Genomic DNA, 18,436 nt, shown 5'->3' with positions numbered 1-18,436 from the left:
CCAAATCGCGCTATGCTAAATCAATGATGGAAAGGACACAACGACTGGGATAGATGAAACGACGCAAGGGGTACAGTTCTCAAGACCTCCGGAGGAGGGTATAATTACAGTGGTGGAGAAAAGGGGGTAGATTACAAGGTAGTGAGGTAAAGACACAGAAGAGATGGGCACTTAATTACAGTCTTATCTTATCCCAGACAGACCACAGACAAACGGAACAAGGCTGACTTACACAGGGATTGATGACAGGAAGGGACAGGTAGTCGATAGCACAAGGTGCACCTTGGCTCGGGGACAGGATAAAGCACGGTCCAGTCCAGAGATGCGGGGAGGCCTCACAGTGCTCGGAGGGTACGTCTTGCTTGCTCCAAGCTCAGCGCGCATCTGACGTCACCTCCCTCTCCCTGCGCATGCTCAGCGGGGAGTGACACGCCCTCGGCTGGTTGGCTCCGCTCCCCTGGGGCCGGTCCGCCGCTTCCATTGGGTGCGGGGGTTACCGGGCTCCGCCCTTGACGAGGAGCTGACAGGGAGCCCCTATCTGGTAACCCCGTCGAGCACATGTTCGATGGCGGCTCGTTGGGAAGGCCTCGTGCCCTCCCAACACCCCCTACCAACCAAGCCGGAGTGAGGACGCGCACTCCCTTTGCACGCCGCCGCCGGTGCTGTTGTTGTTGTTGTTGTTGCTGAACCGTGTGGAAGAGCTGCGGGGAGGTATTGGGAGGTCCTAAACTTCCTAACGGTGCCATACAATCACATTCTGGTGCAACGAAGGGTCAGAATTAATGGAAACGAGTCCTTAACTGACATAGACTAAGAATAACTAGCAAGATGTCCTATAGTTGTCTTACATGAGATGCGGTGAACCTGGGCACGACATTTATTGGGGGAAATAGGGGGAGGTCCGGTCTACAGAGTGTTGTTTACAGAAAATGGGACTAGGGAATGGGGGATTGGGGATAGTTGGGAAGTATTGAGGAAATAGGGGAATATTTACAAGCGGATATGGATGGATGCAAATCCCATATCCGCAACAATATATATATATACAGACTTGGCATTTAATATGGAATTTTTTTTTTCTTGACTTGGGTTAAGTTTAGTTTACTAACTTTACTTTAGTTTATTTAGTTTACTTTCTTAACTCAGTGTATCAATCTGGTGAGTTTCTTTTACACTGGTGGTTTATTTGTTAAAATAACCATGTCACTGATTGTCTGTCGCAGCAAGAAGTCAATAACAGGATGATATCACAGGTGGCGTGGCAAAATGTACGGACAGGTGCATTTGATGATTGGCTTCACAGTCGGGTATACAAGGGTTGTTGCGTTCTGTATTAATGGAAAACAACTGCTGCACATCTCCAAAATTTATTGTCGCTTCCTCTGGAGATGGTCCGTCAACTCGACAATGCTGTTTGTCATGGAGTGGTGGCTTTACGAAATTACGGCATGAAACAGCGTGCTATTGCTCGGCAGTATGGCATCACCCAAGGTCAGGTGTCAAAGATCCTGAAACGAAATGCTCAGAGGGGTGCCCCTACTCCAATACCGAGGCCAGGACATCCCCACAGAACCACAAGGAGGGATGATCGCCAGCTGCACCGGTTAGTCCGCAATGGCCATACCAAGTCAGCTAATCGGCTTCGGCTGAGTGGCAGCAACTGACAAATGTGCCTGTATCCAGAAGGCTAGTCAACCAACGACTGGTTCAAGCATGCTATCGTGCCAGGTGTCCCCTGAAAAAGCCACGCCTGACCAGACAACACCGCCAGCGCCGATTGCAGTGGGCCAGAGAGCACCGTCAATGGCAGCCAGGACACTGGAATCACGTGATCTTCAGTGACAAGTCTAGATTTCTGGTCTATCGTCAAGATGGCTGCGTCCGAGTGCGCAGACAAGTGCATGAAGCCTACAACAAAGATTGTATAGTGCCAAGAGTCCAAGCTGGAGGTGGTGGGGTGACCGTTTGGGCTGCTTTTCATGCAGGGGGCAAAACTGACCTGGTTGTTCTGAATGGAAACCTGAACCAGTTCAAGTACAGGGCCATTCTGGAAGAAAAATTGCTTCCATTTGCTCATGCAGCCTTTCGAGGAAACTTTGTCTTCCAAGATGACAATGCACGGCCTCATCGTGCTCGCATGATCCAACACTTTCTTGCTGATCGTGGTGTAGAGCATATGGAGTGGCCTGCCATGTCCCCGGATATGAATCCGATAGAGAACTTGTGAGCAGAATTAACACGTCAAATCGACCACTTGGACCAGCAGCCGACCTCTGTGCGTGAATTGCAGCAGGCTATTGAACTGCATGGTAAGCAATTCCTGTCCAAACCTTGGCAAATCTCGTGAACAGCATGCCTCAACTTGTACATGCTCTCCTGAATGTTCGTGGGGGTTACACGAAGTACTGAACTGTAATTTTACTGTCCGTAATCCGAGTCGTAATCTAACTTTTGTTTTTGTTCAAAATTTTTTTGGCTAATGTGCAAAATAAAGAGATACTTCTGGAAAACGTACGGAAGTTTAACACAGTACTGTCCATGAATTGAGTTCGATATCAGTTTACATCACTTTCAAGGATCAATTTATTTGTTTCGAAATGTCAAATGTGGTTTTTGTTTCTTTTAAAGGTCACATTAACAAAATGTAGAATAATTTCAACATAATTCCAATGAACTTTTGGTTCTAAGACATCTTGAAAAGTAAGTTCATCCCCACACAAAAAATATTCCATGTTAAATGCCAAGTCTGCATATATATATATATATATATATATATATATATATATATATATATATATATATATATATATATATATGCAGATAGAACCACCTAACTTGACGATGACGATATATATATATGCATAAATAAATAAATAATATATATATATTTATATCTCCTACTAAATGATGAAAAAGATTGGAGATGTTGGGGTGCATCGTGTCCTTTGCCTGGAAAACAACTGAAGCTTTGTGTTAAACAGAGTGCTCGAGCAGTGAGACGCAGCTGTGCCATTAACATACCAGCTGCATCTGTTTGCTCAAGCTGTAGACATTAATTCGCCTTTAAACATAAGACAACGCCTAGAACCAAGGGACCGTGATGCAGGGGAAACTGAAAAGTTTGGCAAGGTGTATGGCCCGAGCCAAATGCAAGCTTGCATGGTGTTGCGGAGCATCTTCCATTTGCATTGCATCTTGCCAAAACGATGGGACTATATTCCAAGCTTCACTGAAATGTTGATGCTTTCTCATGTTGGTTGCATTTGCTGTGCATAGGCTTTTAATGAGTGCACTGTCGATGAGCTGGGTTCCATTGGTGGTGGGGGAGAGGTGAACTTGAAAATGTGGTTTGTGAAGCCAAAATGTCCGTTCATGAAAGTTTGGAAACATTGTTTGTCAATTGGTTTGTTACAGCTGAGCATTGAAAACAACATTGCCTTTTGATCCCAATAACTTGCTTCCTGTGACCAATTGCCCTCTTCTCTGATCCTTTATGTTCCCCTCCTCTTCAGCTGCGAAGCTTTTACCAGATGGTGGAGATACAAGCGGTGAAACTTCAGATCCAGACTCAGCCAAGAGTCTGTGTAAGCATGACTTCTGGAGCAAAATGTTTTAATTAAGACTTTGCCAAATGTAAACACCTTCATGTTTCATGGTTGAGGACATTAAAAGCATCTGGCGCGCAGAAGAGAGACAGAACGTATATTGTTTTGTCCTTTGGTTTTGATGAGTAGATGTAAAAAAACAAAAAACAATATTTTTAGTTGATTATATTCTGAAACAAAAAATGTGGTTGCTTTTTGAAATTTTAAAAAATTTGTATTTCTCTCTCTCTGGTGTATTTTCAGTGGCCACCCCTGCAGAAGCTCCAACAGGTGAGCGAGAGCATTCTGTTCGTGTCAGCAGTTTTGAACAGGCGTTCTGAAGATTAGGAAAAGGAGGTAGAAGTGATATCTCTTGTGAAAATTAGTGTTTGTGTTTGAACTATGTCAAAACATCACACGAAATTCAGAAAGGTAAGGCGTATGTGGTATCAATACTCTGATTGAGCGTACTTAGATGCTGCGCTCGCCAAGCTTTCCTGACCTGGTCCACCTTATCAACCCGTTTTATCTAGTTTCATCTGGTTGGATGAAGAGCACATAAAGCACACTTTAAGTGGGTTTCCCAATGGCTATTACATCGATGTTAAATCGTGCAAGGCCTTTTGCACGCTTAAATGAGGAAGGGACGTTAATTAAAATATATATATTATTTGCATGTTCGAATTAGCATAAAGTGAAAATTATCTGAAATGCACAGGAAATCTCTGCTCCCACCTTGCTATAAAATGTTGACAATTAGGAGATATCATAAGTATTTTTTTCACTTTTATACTGCAAAGTTCAAAGTTTATGGAAGACCTGACAAGATTAAAGTTCAACAAACAAGCATTGCTGCAGAGAAAGCAAATGAATAAGGGACAAACATTGGTTGCAGCCTGAAAGGGACGAAATATACACGATAAGCAGATGAAAAACCATCCCCCTTATTTGCTCCCCAGTCATCCCACCCCTTCTCAGCTTCCACCTTGTCCTGCCCCCTCTCTGCTTCCCCACCCCCACTGCCCACCTTCATCTCCTTCTTCCCCCATCCCCACACCCTCCTGGCTTCCCCCCTTCCTCACCCTTTCCTTGCTCATCTCCGCATCCCTATATCCTATCAACAGCTCCTCCCCACGTCTCTTCCTCGTTTGATCAACCTGAACCCCGTCCTGGCGGTGGGGCTGCACTGCACATCAAGAACTCCATTTCTCACTCTCAGTGTACTGCTCTTACACCTTCCAAAACCCAGGAGTACAAACCCCAGGCTGCGACCTTCTCTCTGCTCCCACCTTATGTTTGTCTGTGTGTTGTACCATCCTCCCAACAGTGTCGACTCCATATACATCATTCTCTCAGATGACATGGACAAACTTTTAACCACTCATCCCAACTCTCTCTTCCTCATAAGTGGTGATTTCAATAATTGTCACCATGAAAATTGGCTGGGTGTTGGTAACTCTCTCACCAGCCATGGTACTTCAGCAAAAGACTTCGGTGACTCCATGGGACTGACTCAAACTATAAACTTACCCACCCAGATGTCTCACAATGGCAAATATTCCCTTCTGAATTTGGTGATGGCCAACTTCCCTGCCAATGTATCTTGTTCTTCTTCTGCCCCAATTTGCTCATCTGATCTTGTGCTTGTGAAGGTCAACATCTCTCTGGCCATTCTCAGAGAAGAGCATTAACACCGGTGAGTGTGGCAGTTCACTCAGGCAAACTAGCAGGGCCTACAAGCAGCCATCGCACTTCAGGACTGGTCTCCTATATCTACCACCATTGATAGTAACTCAGCCTGGGAATTCTTCCACAGAAACCTACTCTTCCTTACACACAGATTCATCCCATCTCTTCTTTAGTTATCATATCCTTCTTCCTGCCCTTTGTACGAGTACATTGAATCCTGTGGTGAGGCGGTTGCCCTGAAATAACTTGCATTCTCCTCCTGGAAGGCAAATCTAACTGAAGGCAACCTCAGATCATTCCACAAAGCTGGAAAAATGTGCTTGTCGACTCTCAGGAGAGCCAGTCTCTCAGGAGAACCAGAAAACAACAGCTGTTCAACCTCAAGAATGAACTTTCAAACTTGTTTCCCTCCTCGAAAACCTGGTGGCGCCTTGATCAAGTCTGTCTCTGGTGTATGTGTTACATATTTATGGGAATGTATGTGAATTCCTATTCAGGTCTTTGCTTATCAATGTGTAGTCGATTAAGGGTTGTTGTGGTTGGAGGGTCAGGAGCCCTTCTGGAAAAAGAGACCGGAAACGGAAGAAGAAAGACACGAGGGAGAAGCGACGAGGATTCTTCTTCCTCGCCCCGCTCCGACGAGAGGTGGGACCGATATTGAGCCGTGTGGAAAAGCGGCGTTCCCGAGCCCATCTGGCGAGAGGAGTTACCGGGACGGATACCTGCCCGGTGGACACGTCAAGCTACCGTGTGGCCGTGCACCGACCCAGCGTCTGGCACCGTTCGCGGCACCGTCTACAAAGACGCGTACGGGTCGCACGTTGGGGCCTAACCCGCGTTGCAAACGGCGTGTGGCTTTTGCCTGCTGTACAGTACCCGCATCGCGTGGCCAAGAGGGAGCTGCAACCTTGGTTCCCGGTACGATACATGCCCGGTGGGAAAACGTCCACCCGGGGTTCGTTCAACCGCCCGAGAGCGGCGAAGCAGACCATCATCTTGGTCAGGAGGGGCCCAGAGACATTGTGAGGGACAGAGACCAAAGGGGGTCGTGAGTACAAAAGGGGACACACGTATGTAAGATGGCCATCTTAATCATCTAGGGGATTGATTGATTGTTGAGTGTGAATTGTGGATGGTGGATTGCTCGGGGAATATATCCTTGATTGTATCATTGAAAGTGTATGGTATCATTACCCTTGAAATATATCATTGAACATCAGTTTTCTCGTGGGTGGAATTCATAGGGATTGCGTTGCGAAAGCGCATATATAATACTACTTTCTGGCGAAGTTCCTCTCACGGTCCGGGGGTCACCGAGACCAGGTAGTCACCGAGGGGACCACGTAACAGAATTGGGGGCTCGTCCAAATTACGATTTGCGGATTCGCAATTGGGTCTACGTCCGGGATCTGAAATTGTATAAAATAATAAAATAATATTTTTATTAATTAAAATTTATTAATTAAGTATTAATTGGTAAATTTTTGGGGAAATTGGGGGTAAAGTATTGGGTGAAGGTTAACAGGTGTTAACGATAGGCACCATGGCGTTTGTGGCACAGAACTTTGCGGTAACCCCGAGTGAGGCACAGTTCCGAGCGTTACTAAAGTCGGACCTCTTGAAATTGGCCAAACATTTTAACTTGGAGGTCCGAACTAATTTGAGGAAGGCAGAGTTGCAGGCCACGGTGATACAATCTATGGTGGGATTAGGAACATGGGACGAGTTAGCCTGGGAGTGGCTACCCGAAGAACCAGAAGACGTTGAGCTCGGGAAACTGGAGTTGCAATTACGAAGCCAGGAACGGATCAAAGAAGAAGAAAGGAAAGCAGAAGAGAGGAGAGAAGAGAAACAAGCAGAGGAAAGGAGAGTGGAACGAGAACTCCAGGAAAGGTTAAAAGAAGAAGAAAGGAAAGCAGAAGAGAGGAGAGAAGAGAAACAAGCAGAGGAAAGGAGAGTGGAACGAGAACTCCAGGAAAGGTTAAAAGAAGAAGAAAGGAAAGCAGAAAAGGAAAGAGCAGAAGAAGAAAGGAAAGCAGAAAAGGAAAGAGCAGAAGAAGAAAGGAAAGCAGAAAAGGAAAGATCAGAAGAGGAAAGGAAAGCAGAAGAGAGGAGAGAAGAGAAACAAGCAGAGGAAAGGAGAGTGGAACGAGAACTCCAGGAAAGGTTAGAAGGGAGAAAAGCAGAGGAGAGGAGAGCTGCAAGGGACCTCGAAGCAGAGGAGAGAAAAGCGGAAAGGGAATTAAAGGAACGTGACATGGAGCTTCAGCAAGAAATTAAATTCAAGGAGCTGGAGTTAATGAGAGAACGGGGAGAGGCACCACCCTTGCTGACGGGGTCGACACCTAACCAGAAAACCTGGGATGTGGGCAGACATGTGAGGCTGGTTCCACCGTTCAGTGAAAAGGAAGTCGCGAAATTTTTTCCACACTTTGAGAAAGTGGCTCGACAATTAAACTGGCCGGAGGAGGCCTGGACCATACTAGTGCAAAGTGTGCTGGTGGGAAAAGCTCAAGAGATTTATTCGGCGCTACCAATGGACCAATGTGCAGATTATGAGGTACTGAAGAAGCACATCCTCAAAGCCTATGAGTTGGTTCCGGAAGCTTACAGGCAAATTCAGGAATGCCAGGAAGAGGGAGAGTGAGACCCATGTGGAGTTTGCCAGAGTGAAAGAAAACATGTTTGATCAGTGGTGTGAGTCAAAAGGAGTCGGGAAAGACTTCGAAACATTGCATGACTTGATCCTGGTGGAGGAGTTTCAGCAGTGTGTCCACGAGGACATCAAAGTGTACCTGCAGGAAAAGAAAGTACCAAAGTTGTGGGACGCAGCCACCATGGCAGATGATTATGCCTTAACCCACCGAATAGGGGTCCACGAACCTAACTCCTCGCCTAGATCTCCGCAGGGGAGGTGGGGAACAGCAGGTGCGGAGAACGACAATACATGGCGGCGGCCTCGAGAGGATTATGGGGACAACGCGGATACCCCACCTGTTCGAAATCAGAGGGATGCGGGCCCAAGACAAACTTATATTTCGGGGGGCCTGAGGCAGACCACGAGTTTTTCCTCTGGGCCTACTTGCGCTTTTTGCAAGAAACCTGGACACTTGATGTCCAGTTGTTACCGCATGAAAAGGGAAGACCCAGAGCGGAGTCCGACTATTATGACTCCAAATGCAATGGCCATTGTGAGAAATCGCCATCAAAAGGGTTACCAACCATTTATTTCAGAGGGGTTTGTGTCACTGGATGGAGCCTCGACTAACCGGAGACCGGTTAGGATATTGAGGGACACAGGAGCACATCAATCTTTAATGCTTGAAGGCATTTTGCCATGGTCCGAGGAGACGGCAACGGGGGATAGTGTTCGTTTACAGGGGATCGGGGGCGGTGTTAGTGCTCCACTTCATGTCATCCATTTGGAGTCCGATTTGGTGTCAGGACCGGTCACCGTCGGTTTACAAGCCACGCTTCCTGTAGAGGGTGTATCTGTGGTTATCGGGAATGATTTGGCCGGGGGTCAAGTTTATGGTAACCTGAGGGTTGGTAAAGAGCCCAGCAGGGAAAATAACACCACACCAGCTCGGGATGGCGACAAAAGTACCAAGTTATTTGTAGGGGGACTGAACTTCAAAACAGAGGAAGAAGTTCTGACCTCTGTCTTCAACAGATATGGGCCGCTGGTGGAAGTTCGGTTGGTAAGAGACAGGGAAACGCAACAGTCAAGAGGGTTCGGCTTTGTCACGTTTGCAAGCACAAAGGACGCCAGAGAGGCAGAGAAGAATTGGAATGGCAAGGATTTGGAGGGTCGGACCATAACAGTAGGGAAGGCATTTCGTAGGCATCGAGAGGTCTACAGGAGAGGACAACTGGGCGGTAGTTTTGGTGGTGGCCGCAATCAATATTATTATGGAGGCTCCCTGAGTTACGGCAGCTCCCGAAGGAAGGATTGTCAAAGTAGTGGCCGAGAAGGAGACCGCTATTCATGGGACTACAGGGACAAGCGGTCCCACCATAATTATTAGGGAAGTTCTGAGAAGTTGAAGCACTGAATGCGGCGGAGCCGCCGAGCCAAGATTCCTACACGGATTAACCGTGAACGCCGTTCCTAAAGGCGTCCATGTAGTGAACTTTCATGCATGGACTAACCGTGAACTCCACGTTCCTCAAGGCGCCCATGTAGAGAACTTTCCTGCACAGACTAACCGTGAACTCCACGTTCCTAAAGGCATCCATGTAGTGAATACTCGGCTTGGCCTCCTGGAAAAAGTGCTATCGAGTTGCTTAACTTTGGATCTTTGATCAACCCCTTAACCTTCATTCACAAGAAACTGACAGTCAAAGTCAGAGGGTCATGAGATGGAGTTTGGCTTGGCAGGAGTCCAACGGGAAATTGAACATGTAAAGGGCAGGGACAATGTCGTTGCTGGTGCTTAGTCCAGAGTGAGTTAATCTGGGGGGGTTGTGGTGAAATTTTGGTTGCTTTATTTTTAAGTGATAACTGTGCCCGGGGGGAACTGATAATGTGGGGGGGTGGGGGGGGGGGGTTGAGTTATCTGGTTGGTTTATCCAAGTTGGCCGGCAAAGAAAGTTTTCGCTGGGTTCAAACTTTCTTTCTTGAAGGGGGGGAGTGTTACATATTTATGGGAATGTATGTGAATTCCTATTCAGGTCTTTGCTTATCAATGTGTAGTCGATTAAGGGTTGTTGTGGTTGGAGAGTCAGGAGCCCTTCTGGAAAAAGAGACCGGAAACGGAAGAAGAAAGACATGAGGGAGAAGCGACGAGGATTCTTCTTCCTCGCCCCACTCCGACGAGAGGTGGGACCGATATTGAGCCATGTGGAAAAGCGGCGTTCCCGAGCCCATCTGGCGAGAGGAGTTACCGGGACGGATACCTGCCCGGTGGACACGTCAAGCTACCGTGTGGCCGTGCACCGACCCAGCGTCTGGCACCGTTCGCGGCACCGTCTACAAAGACGCGTACGGGTCGCACGTTGGGGCCTAACCCGCGTTGCAAATGGCGTGTGGCTTTTGCCTGCTGTACAGTACCCGCTTCGCGTGGCCAAGAGGGAGCTGCAACCTTGGTTCCTGGTACGATACATGCCCGGTGGGAAAACGTCCACCCGGGGTTCGTTCAACCGCCCGAGAGCGGCGAAGCAGACCATCATCTTGGTCAGGAGGGGCCCAGAGACATTGTGAGGGACAGAGACCAAAGGGGGTCGTGAGTACAAAAGGGGACTCACGTAAGTAAGATGGCCATCTTAATCATCTAGGGGATTGATTGATTGTTGAGTGTGAATTGTGGATGGTGGATTGCTCGGGGAATATATCCTTGATTGTATCATTGAAAGTGTATGGTATCATTACCCTTGAAATATATCATTGAACATCAGTTTTCTCGTGGGTGGAATTCATAGGGATTGCGTTGCGAAAGCGCATATATAATACTACTTTCTGGCGAAGTTCCTCTCACGGTCCGGGGGTCACCGAGACCAGGTAGTCACCGAGGGGACCACGTAACATATGTTACCAACTTACACGTTCTCTTCAATCTCATTCTTCCCTCCAGTTCTTCAAGGCAGATGTTTACCACCATCTCAGATCATCCCCGATCCAAAACCATGATCTTTTCTACCCTCGTTAACACCCCCCCTCCCCTCCCCAACCTCACCCCAATCCCTCCTCCATCCAAATTTCCAGTTTTCCCTTCTTGGAGTTTCCTTCTGTATCCATGTTGTCCACACTATGCATCATCTTGTCAAACCCATGCATTCTGTCCTGCCCACAGTCCTCCGCACCCCCTTTGCTTGTCCAAGTATCTCTCTGTCTTGGCCTTTTAGTCTGCTGTTGGTGTTGTCCCCTCTCTCTGCTGTTATTTCTGTACGCGTCTCCACTGTTTTTTTGCATCCTGTTATGTCCTGATCTCTTCAGTGTCCTTCCTCTTCCATGAGCCTCGGCCATGTATACAAAAAAAATCTACCTTAACATAAATTACTGGGAAGTTCACTTTTTTTGGTGCATTTCTTGATAGCTGCATGTGAAGTAAAAAAGTTAAACAATGATCAGATCAAGTATTTGTAATTCTCAGTACTTGAAATTTAAGATTTCTTCCTCCTTTAAGTCCGAAACATCACTTTTTAAGGCTGCAAATCCATGAAACATCACTTTTTAAGGCTGCAAATCCATGTGACCAATGTGGGCCACCTATTTTTGGGTAGAGGTCCATGGTCGTGCCCGCCCTATGGATATTTCTTCCTTATGTGTATATTTTTACCAATGTTTTTTGAGTCTATTTTAAAGTAGCCGGAAGTGAACCTTATATGCATACTCATACCATAAAAGTAGCTAAATAATGAAAGCAGATGAGTGAACATTCTGGGTTGATAAATTTTCAACAAGTAACTAGCACAAATATAAATTAACTAATCAAGAACCTTATCATGTTCACAAGACCATATGTTTGTTTTCTGAGAATTACTATACAGGGTGAATCAAAAGTAGCGCCGCGCCCGATTTCTGTTTTTTCGGCTGTCAGATTCTTTCTGGGATGTCATGTTGTTAATAATTGTCTTGCAGATTATTGATTTTCTTAGTTTATTTATTTTTGTTTTTGTTATGCAGGTTGTTGCTGAGAGTTTGGAAAGTTACTGAATTTGCACCAAATTGAACCATGAATTACCTTTCAATGAATCAACGCATTGCGGCAGTGAAACATTACGACAAATGTAATGAACAACCAACGATGGTGGCACGCCGTTTGGCACAGGAATTCGATATAACCCACCCCAGGGAAGAAATATACGATTGATTGTCGAGAAATTTGAAGCAACAGGGTCGGTAGCCACTGCAAAGAAGTCCGGTCATCCGAAAACGGCAACGGATGTAGCTAAGGCTGAAGAAGCCATCAGGAGACTGGAACAAAGTCCGCAAAAGTCAACTCGCCGTTTATCTGCAGAGTTGGAAGTGAGCCAATCAAGTGTTATCCGTATCCTTCACCAGAAAAAATGGAAACCTTACATTCCACGCTTACTGCATGCCCTTCATGATGGAGATGACGACCGCCGTCTTCAATTTTGCGAAGAGTTCTTAGCTAAATTTGACGAAAAGGACACAATGCTAGACAACATCTGGTGGTCAGATGAGGCATGTTTTAAGCTTAACGGCACAATTAACAGACACAATTGTGTCTACTGGGCTGCGGAGAACCCAAGAGTGACTGTTGAGAAGGAAGTAAATTTACCTGGCGTGACAGTTTGGGCAGCCATATCTCCATTAGGGATAATTGGACCCTTTTTCTTTGAGGGATCTGTCACTGCAGAAATTTACCTGGAATCATTTAATGAAATCCTTTATTTCTACCTTCTTGTACACTGTAATATAAATGGCAAACAAACAATCAACTGACAGAAATATATATATATATATATATATATATATAAACAGAAATCGGGCGGTACTTTTGACTCACCCTGTATACTTGCCTTGATTTTAGATGGAAATTGTTTTCAAATGTTTAAGTACATTTGCTCCTACTACTTCCCTGTGGGAATTCATTCGAAATCTAAAGTTTGACTTCTGATATAAATCGAAGTTTGTAAAATTGAAACGTCAAAATTTTTGAATTTAATTTCTCTCTCTTGGAAGAGATTTTAGGTCGTTATGTTTCTGAACATTGTCTTGCACATTGTGTTGTGCCAAAGATTACAATGTTTCCATCACTGTTATCAGAGGAATATTAAAAACAATTAAAATTCAATACTGGTGGATGGCAACGCATGCAGATTAAGTTGCCTTGGATGCATTTAATGCGAAGAGTAGGGGTTGAAATGGGATATTTCTAAGAATAAAGAATTATGCAATATGGTCGGAAGTATTGTCTGATTCATCATAATACGACATCTTAATACTTTAACATGAAGGAACACGGCATAGGGATAAACTACTGCTTTGTATGAACTCCTCTGAATCCTGTGATATATTTGCAAAACTCAGTCGACGATAACACAGTGAAACATGGCCTAACTATGCCTTGCAAGCTTTTTCAAGAATGTAGAGGAAGAACGATAATTGTTTGCAGTTGTGGCGAATGCGGGGTACCAAAAAATGCATCTCTTTCGATTCCAGAGAATTCAAACTCTGACTCATCCACGCTTGGGGGCATCATTGGAGGAGTGCTTGCTGCTGTTGTTACTGGCATCAGTGGATACATTGCCTACCAGAAGAAGAAATTCTGCTTTAAAGATACAGGTAAGGCCAAAAAGTAAAAACAATTTCATTTTTGTGATAATTTGTTGCCAAAAAGAAGAGGCTACAGAAATTCCCCACTCTTATTTATCATCCATTGTGAACACAGCAGTAAAATAACAATACAGGACAATTTGTATTTTATTGAGGTTGGATTGGCTGTCACATCTCAAGTATCTTCACATTCCATCTTGAAATACTTCTTTACTCATTCAGTAGAAACCATGTGCAAAGCGGAAATGGCATCAACGATGAAGACCTTATTCTTAAAAGTGTCCTGATGTTACAGCTCATTGGGAACAAAATTCCTTTCTGAGGTGTCTGGTTTGCATTTAACTGCTGACAGAATGAAATCGGACCTCAAACTGTTATCCGCCTGCAGGTAGGGTATTACATTACATCCCAAACTATTCTATTAACCACAAGGAATGGTGAGCCAAATGTTCAACAACCACAGCACTTGTTTGTAGACAATAAGACAGGCCATTCTCTAACCCTAGCCAAATTAGACATTCCAGGCTTTTCATTATTTACTCAATTCCATCCAGTAGTTTAGGAATGCATGGAAGTCAAACTAAACAAACAGATACTTCTGGAATTATATTGTTATGGGTTCTCCCTCCGGGTCATGAGTGGCCTCTCTTTAACTCGCTTCCCAACCTTTGACCCTGAAGCTAATGGGCTGCAGATATCTCCGTGGCATGATGAGTTGCTGAGGGACCACGGACGCCGGCTGAGACGGTTAATTCTGGTAGGGTCCCCATGTCCAAAACCCACATTACCTCCCTGGTGAATTAACCACCCTGGTGGGGAATCGTGCTCTCACACCCCACTCTTATTTATCAATTAGGTACTGCTGAGCAGAACCGTAAGTAGAACGTCGGCTAGTCTGACCATAGCGAACCAGTGGGGTGAAACTCCCGTCTATTAATTACATACTATGTCTACCCAATGGAGAATCAAGCAGGTTGGAAATAATAAGTCTTTGTTGAATCAAGCACTTATTTATAGAGAGATGCAGTATCACATGAGAAAGATCTTAGCCAATATGCACGCAAGACCCTTAGACAGACAGTCAACCATAACACTAAACAAGACATAGGCATCTCATACATTCCCTTTTTTTTGTATACAAGATCAAGGTTCGTTTAAGAACTAGCACATTAAACACATATTAGCACATAAAACACAAAAAACATAAATGGACACATAAAACAATAAAGGGAGGGGGAGACAAGATGGGGAGAGAGAGGGAAGCACACAAGCACAACAGTAGAGAATAGGGACATCGGGAGATCTGTTCGAAGAGAGAGGGGTGAGGGAGGGGTTGGGGGGGGGGGGAGGGAGGGAAGGGGTACACGGTATAAAACTAATTGACACCAAGGAATTTCAGGAATAAAGTCAGAGATTGAAAGATGTGGATTTGGGGTGTATTAATGGGGGTAGAAAAGATCAAGGTTTTGGATGGAGAAATTAGATAAGAAAGGTAGACAGAGAGAGGAAGGAGAAGTCGGTGGTGTTTGGTTTTCGACTCTAGCCTCACCCTTATATGAGCCGGACAGTTTATGCGCATCGGACAAGGAGTGAGATGCTGCGAGTGAGAAGTGCAGGTGGGAGGTGCAATGTGGTGTGGTAGCATATAGTGTGACCTCTGATGGTGCGAGTCAATGAGGTGTATGTGCTGGAAGATGCAAGGGTATATGGTGTATGTATGAAAGATGATATATATATATATATATATATATATATATATATATATATATATATATATATATATATATATATATATATATATACATACATATATATATATATATATATATATATATATATCTATCTATATATATATATACATATATATATATATATATATATATCTATATATATATATACATATATATATATATATATATCTATATATATATATATATATATATATATATATATATATATATATATATATATATATATATATATATAGTGAAACCTTGACTTACGAGTTTAATTCGTTCTGTGACCGAGCTCGTAACTCAATTTGCTCGTTTCTCAAATTAAATTTCCCTATTAAAATGAATTGAAATGCTATTAATCTGTTCCAGCCCGCCAAAAACCACACCAATTTTTTTTTAAATATACAGTATATATAAAAATATCTCGCGCTTTATATTTCACCTGTATGCAGCATACAAGTTGGCAGGATGGCCTGGACTGGAGGTACGCACACTTGACTCTAAACTGTCCAGCCTGGGTTTGAATCCCGACCCAGCTATAACCTGTCATGGGTGAATCACAGGCAGGGTGATTCATCAATGTGTGTACCGCTAAACTGGGCGCCCCGTTTGCGTCCCATTAGTTGTTGGATGTTAAGGATCTCACCGTGTTTTCCACAAAGAGAAGGCGAGCTATCGCCGGTACTCTGAACAAGTTGTGGCCTGGCATGCTCTTCTCCTCTGCCGTTATATACGTCCTCCTCGGCATCCTGCGAGCTGCTTCTCCGTCAACCACACAAACAACAACTTCTCCATCTCTTCATGGATAGAGGTCCGGAGCTTTGAAATAATCGTAACGCCCTTGGCTGGCGTTATAGCCTTTATCGACTCCTTCTGCTTCAAAATCGTACATATCGTAGAAGTACTACGATCGTACTGCCTCACCAAGTCGACAACACGCACACCTCACTCATGTTTTTCGACGATTGCGTGTTTTATATCCAAGCACATCGTCCTCTTCTTCTTCTCAGTACTACCCTTAGCACTCAATTTCTTAGGACCCATGGTTAAAACTAAGAAATTTTCCAAAATAACCAAAATGCGAAAACAAAGCAGCAGCGATATACGGCAGAGAAGCTTGCACGGCAAGATAACCACGTGACCTGAACCCACCTGGTGGCGGGTGGCGTAAGCTCCAAAATAACCAAAATGCGAAAACAAAGCAGCAGCGATATACGGCAGAGAAGCTTGCACGGCAAGATAACCACGTGACCGGAACCCACTTGGTGGCGGGTGGCGTAAGCTCGTAACTCAGATCTCGGCTCGCATCTCAAAGCAATAAACCGCCCGAGCGACGGCTCGTATCTCGGAAAACTCGTAAGTTGGTGCACTCGTAAGTCAAGGTTTCACTGTATATATATATATATATACAGACTTGGCATTTAATATGGATTATATTTTTTTTTCTTGACTTGGGTTTACTTTCTTAACTCAGTATATCAATCTGGTGAGTTTCTTTTACACTTTGGTGATTTATTTGTTAAAAGAACAATGTCACTGATTGTCTGTCGCAGCAAGAAGTCAACAACAGGATTATATCACAGGTGGCGTGGCAAAATGTACGGACAGGTGCATTTGATGATTCGCTTCACAGTCGGGTATACAAGGGTTGTTGCGTTCTGTATTAGTGGAAAACAACTGCTGCACGTCTCCAAAAGTTATTGCCGCTTCCTCTGGAGATGGTCCTTCAACTCGACAATGCTGTTTGTCATGGAGTGGTGGCTTTACGAAATTACGGCATGAAACAGCGTGCTATTGCTCGGCAGTATGGCATCACTCAAGGTCAGGTGTCAAAGATCCTGAAACGAAATGCTCAGAGGGGTGTCCCTACTCCAATACCGAGGCCAGGACGTCCCCGCAGAACCACAAGGAGGGATGATCGCCAGCTGCACCGGTTAGTCCGCAATGGCCGTACCAAGTCAGCTAATCGGCTTAGGGCTGAGGGGCAGCAACTGACAAATGTGCCTGTATCCAGAAGGCTAGTCAACCAACGACTGGTTCAAGCAGGCTATCGTGCCAGGCGTCCCCTGAGAAAGCCACGCCTGACCAGACAACACCACCAGCGCTGATTGCAGTGGGCCAGAGAGCACCGTCAATGGCAGCCAGGACACTGGAATCACGTGATCTTCAGTGACGACTCTAGATTTCTGGTCTATCGTCAAGATGGCCACGTCCGAGTGCGCAGACAAGTGCATGAAGCCGACACAAAGATTGTATAGTGCCAAGAGTCGAAGCTGGAGGTGGTGGGGTGACCGTTTGGGCTGCTTTTCATGCAGGGGGCAAAACTGACCTGGTTGTTCTGAATGGAAACCTGAACCAGTTCAAGTACAGGGCCATTCTGGAAGAAACATTGCTTCCATTTGCTCGTGCAGCCTTTCGAGGAAACTTTGTCTTCCAAGATGACAATGCACGGCCTCATCGTGCTCGCATGATCCAACACTTTCTTGCTGACCATGGTGTAGAGCATATGGAGTGGCCTGCCATGTCCCCGGATATGAATCCGATAGAGAACTTGTGGGCAGAATTAACGCGTCAAATCGACCACTTGGACCAGCAGCCGACGTCTGTGCGTGAATTGCAGCAGGCTATTGTCACTGCATGGCAAGCGATTCCTGTCCAAACCTTGGCAAATCTCGTGAACAGCATGCGTCAACGTGTACGTGCTCTCCTGAATGCTCGTGGGGGTTACACGAAGTACTGAACTGTAATTTTACTGTCCGTAATCCCAGTCGTAATTTAACTTTTGTTTTTGTTAAAAAATTTTTTGGCTAATGTGCAAAATAAAGAGATACTTCTGGAAAACGTACAGAAGTTTAACACAGTACTGTCCATGAATTGAGTTCGATATCAGTTTACATCACTTTCAAGGATCAATTTATTTGTTTCAAAATGTCAAATGTGGTTTTTGTTTCTTTTAAAGGTCACATTAACAAAATCTAGAATAATTTCAACGTAATTCCAATGAACTTTTGGTTCTAAGACATCTTGAAAAGTAAGTTCACCCCCACAAAAAAATATTCCATATTAAATGCCAAGTCTGTATATATAGATAGATAGATAGATGGAGATATAGAGAGATCAGGTCTGCTGGCTTGGTCAGTGCTCGTTTCACTTGGTGCTGTGTATGCAGAACTCGATCGACCTGA

General features: G+C 44.8%; 1 protein-coding gene across 1 annotated transcript in view; it reads left to right on the top strand.

The window, feature by feature from the left end:
- Positions 1 to 18,436, top strand: part of LOC137413126 (uncharacterized) — a 74,792-nt gene that overhangs the window by 47,392 nt on the left and 8,964 nt on the right. Inside the window, exons 3-5 of the mRNA XM_078776726.1 lie at positions 3,513 to 3,584; positions 3,849 to 3,875; positions 13,402 to 13,524. Of these exons, the coding sequence (XP_078632852.1) occupies positions 3,513 to 3,584; positions 3,849 to 3,875; positions 13,402 to 13,524 (222 nt within the window). The remainder of the gene's footprint in view (positions 1 to 3,512; positions 3,585 to 3,848; positions 3,876 to 13,401; positions 13,525 to 18,436) is intronic.

This window comes from Myxine glutinosa, chromosome 4 (genome assembly GCF_964187855.1).
Source record: "Myxine glutinosa chromosome 4, kmMyxGlut1.1, whole genome shotgun sequence".
In the NCBI taxonomy this organism is placed as follows: Eukaryota; Metazoa; Chordata; class Myxini; order Myxiniformes; family Myxinidae; genus Myxine; species Myxine glutinosa.
This window is presented reverse-complemented; position numbering and strand designations above follow the sequence as displayed.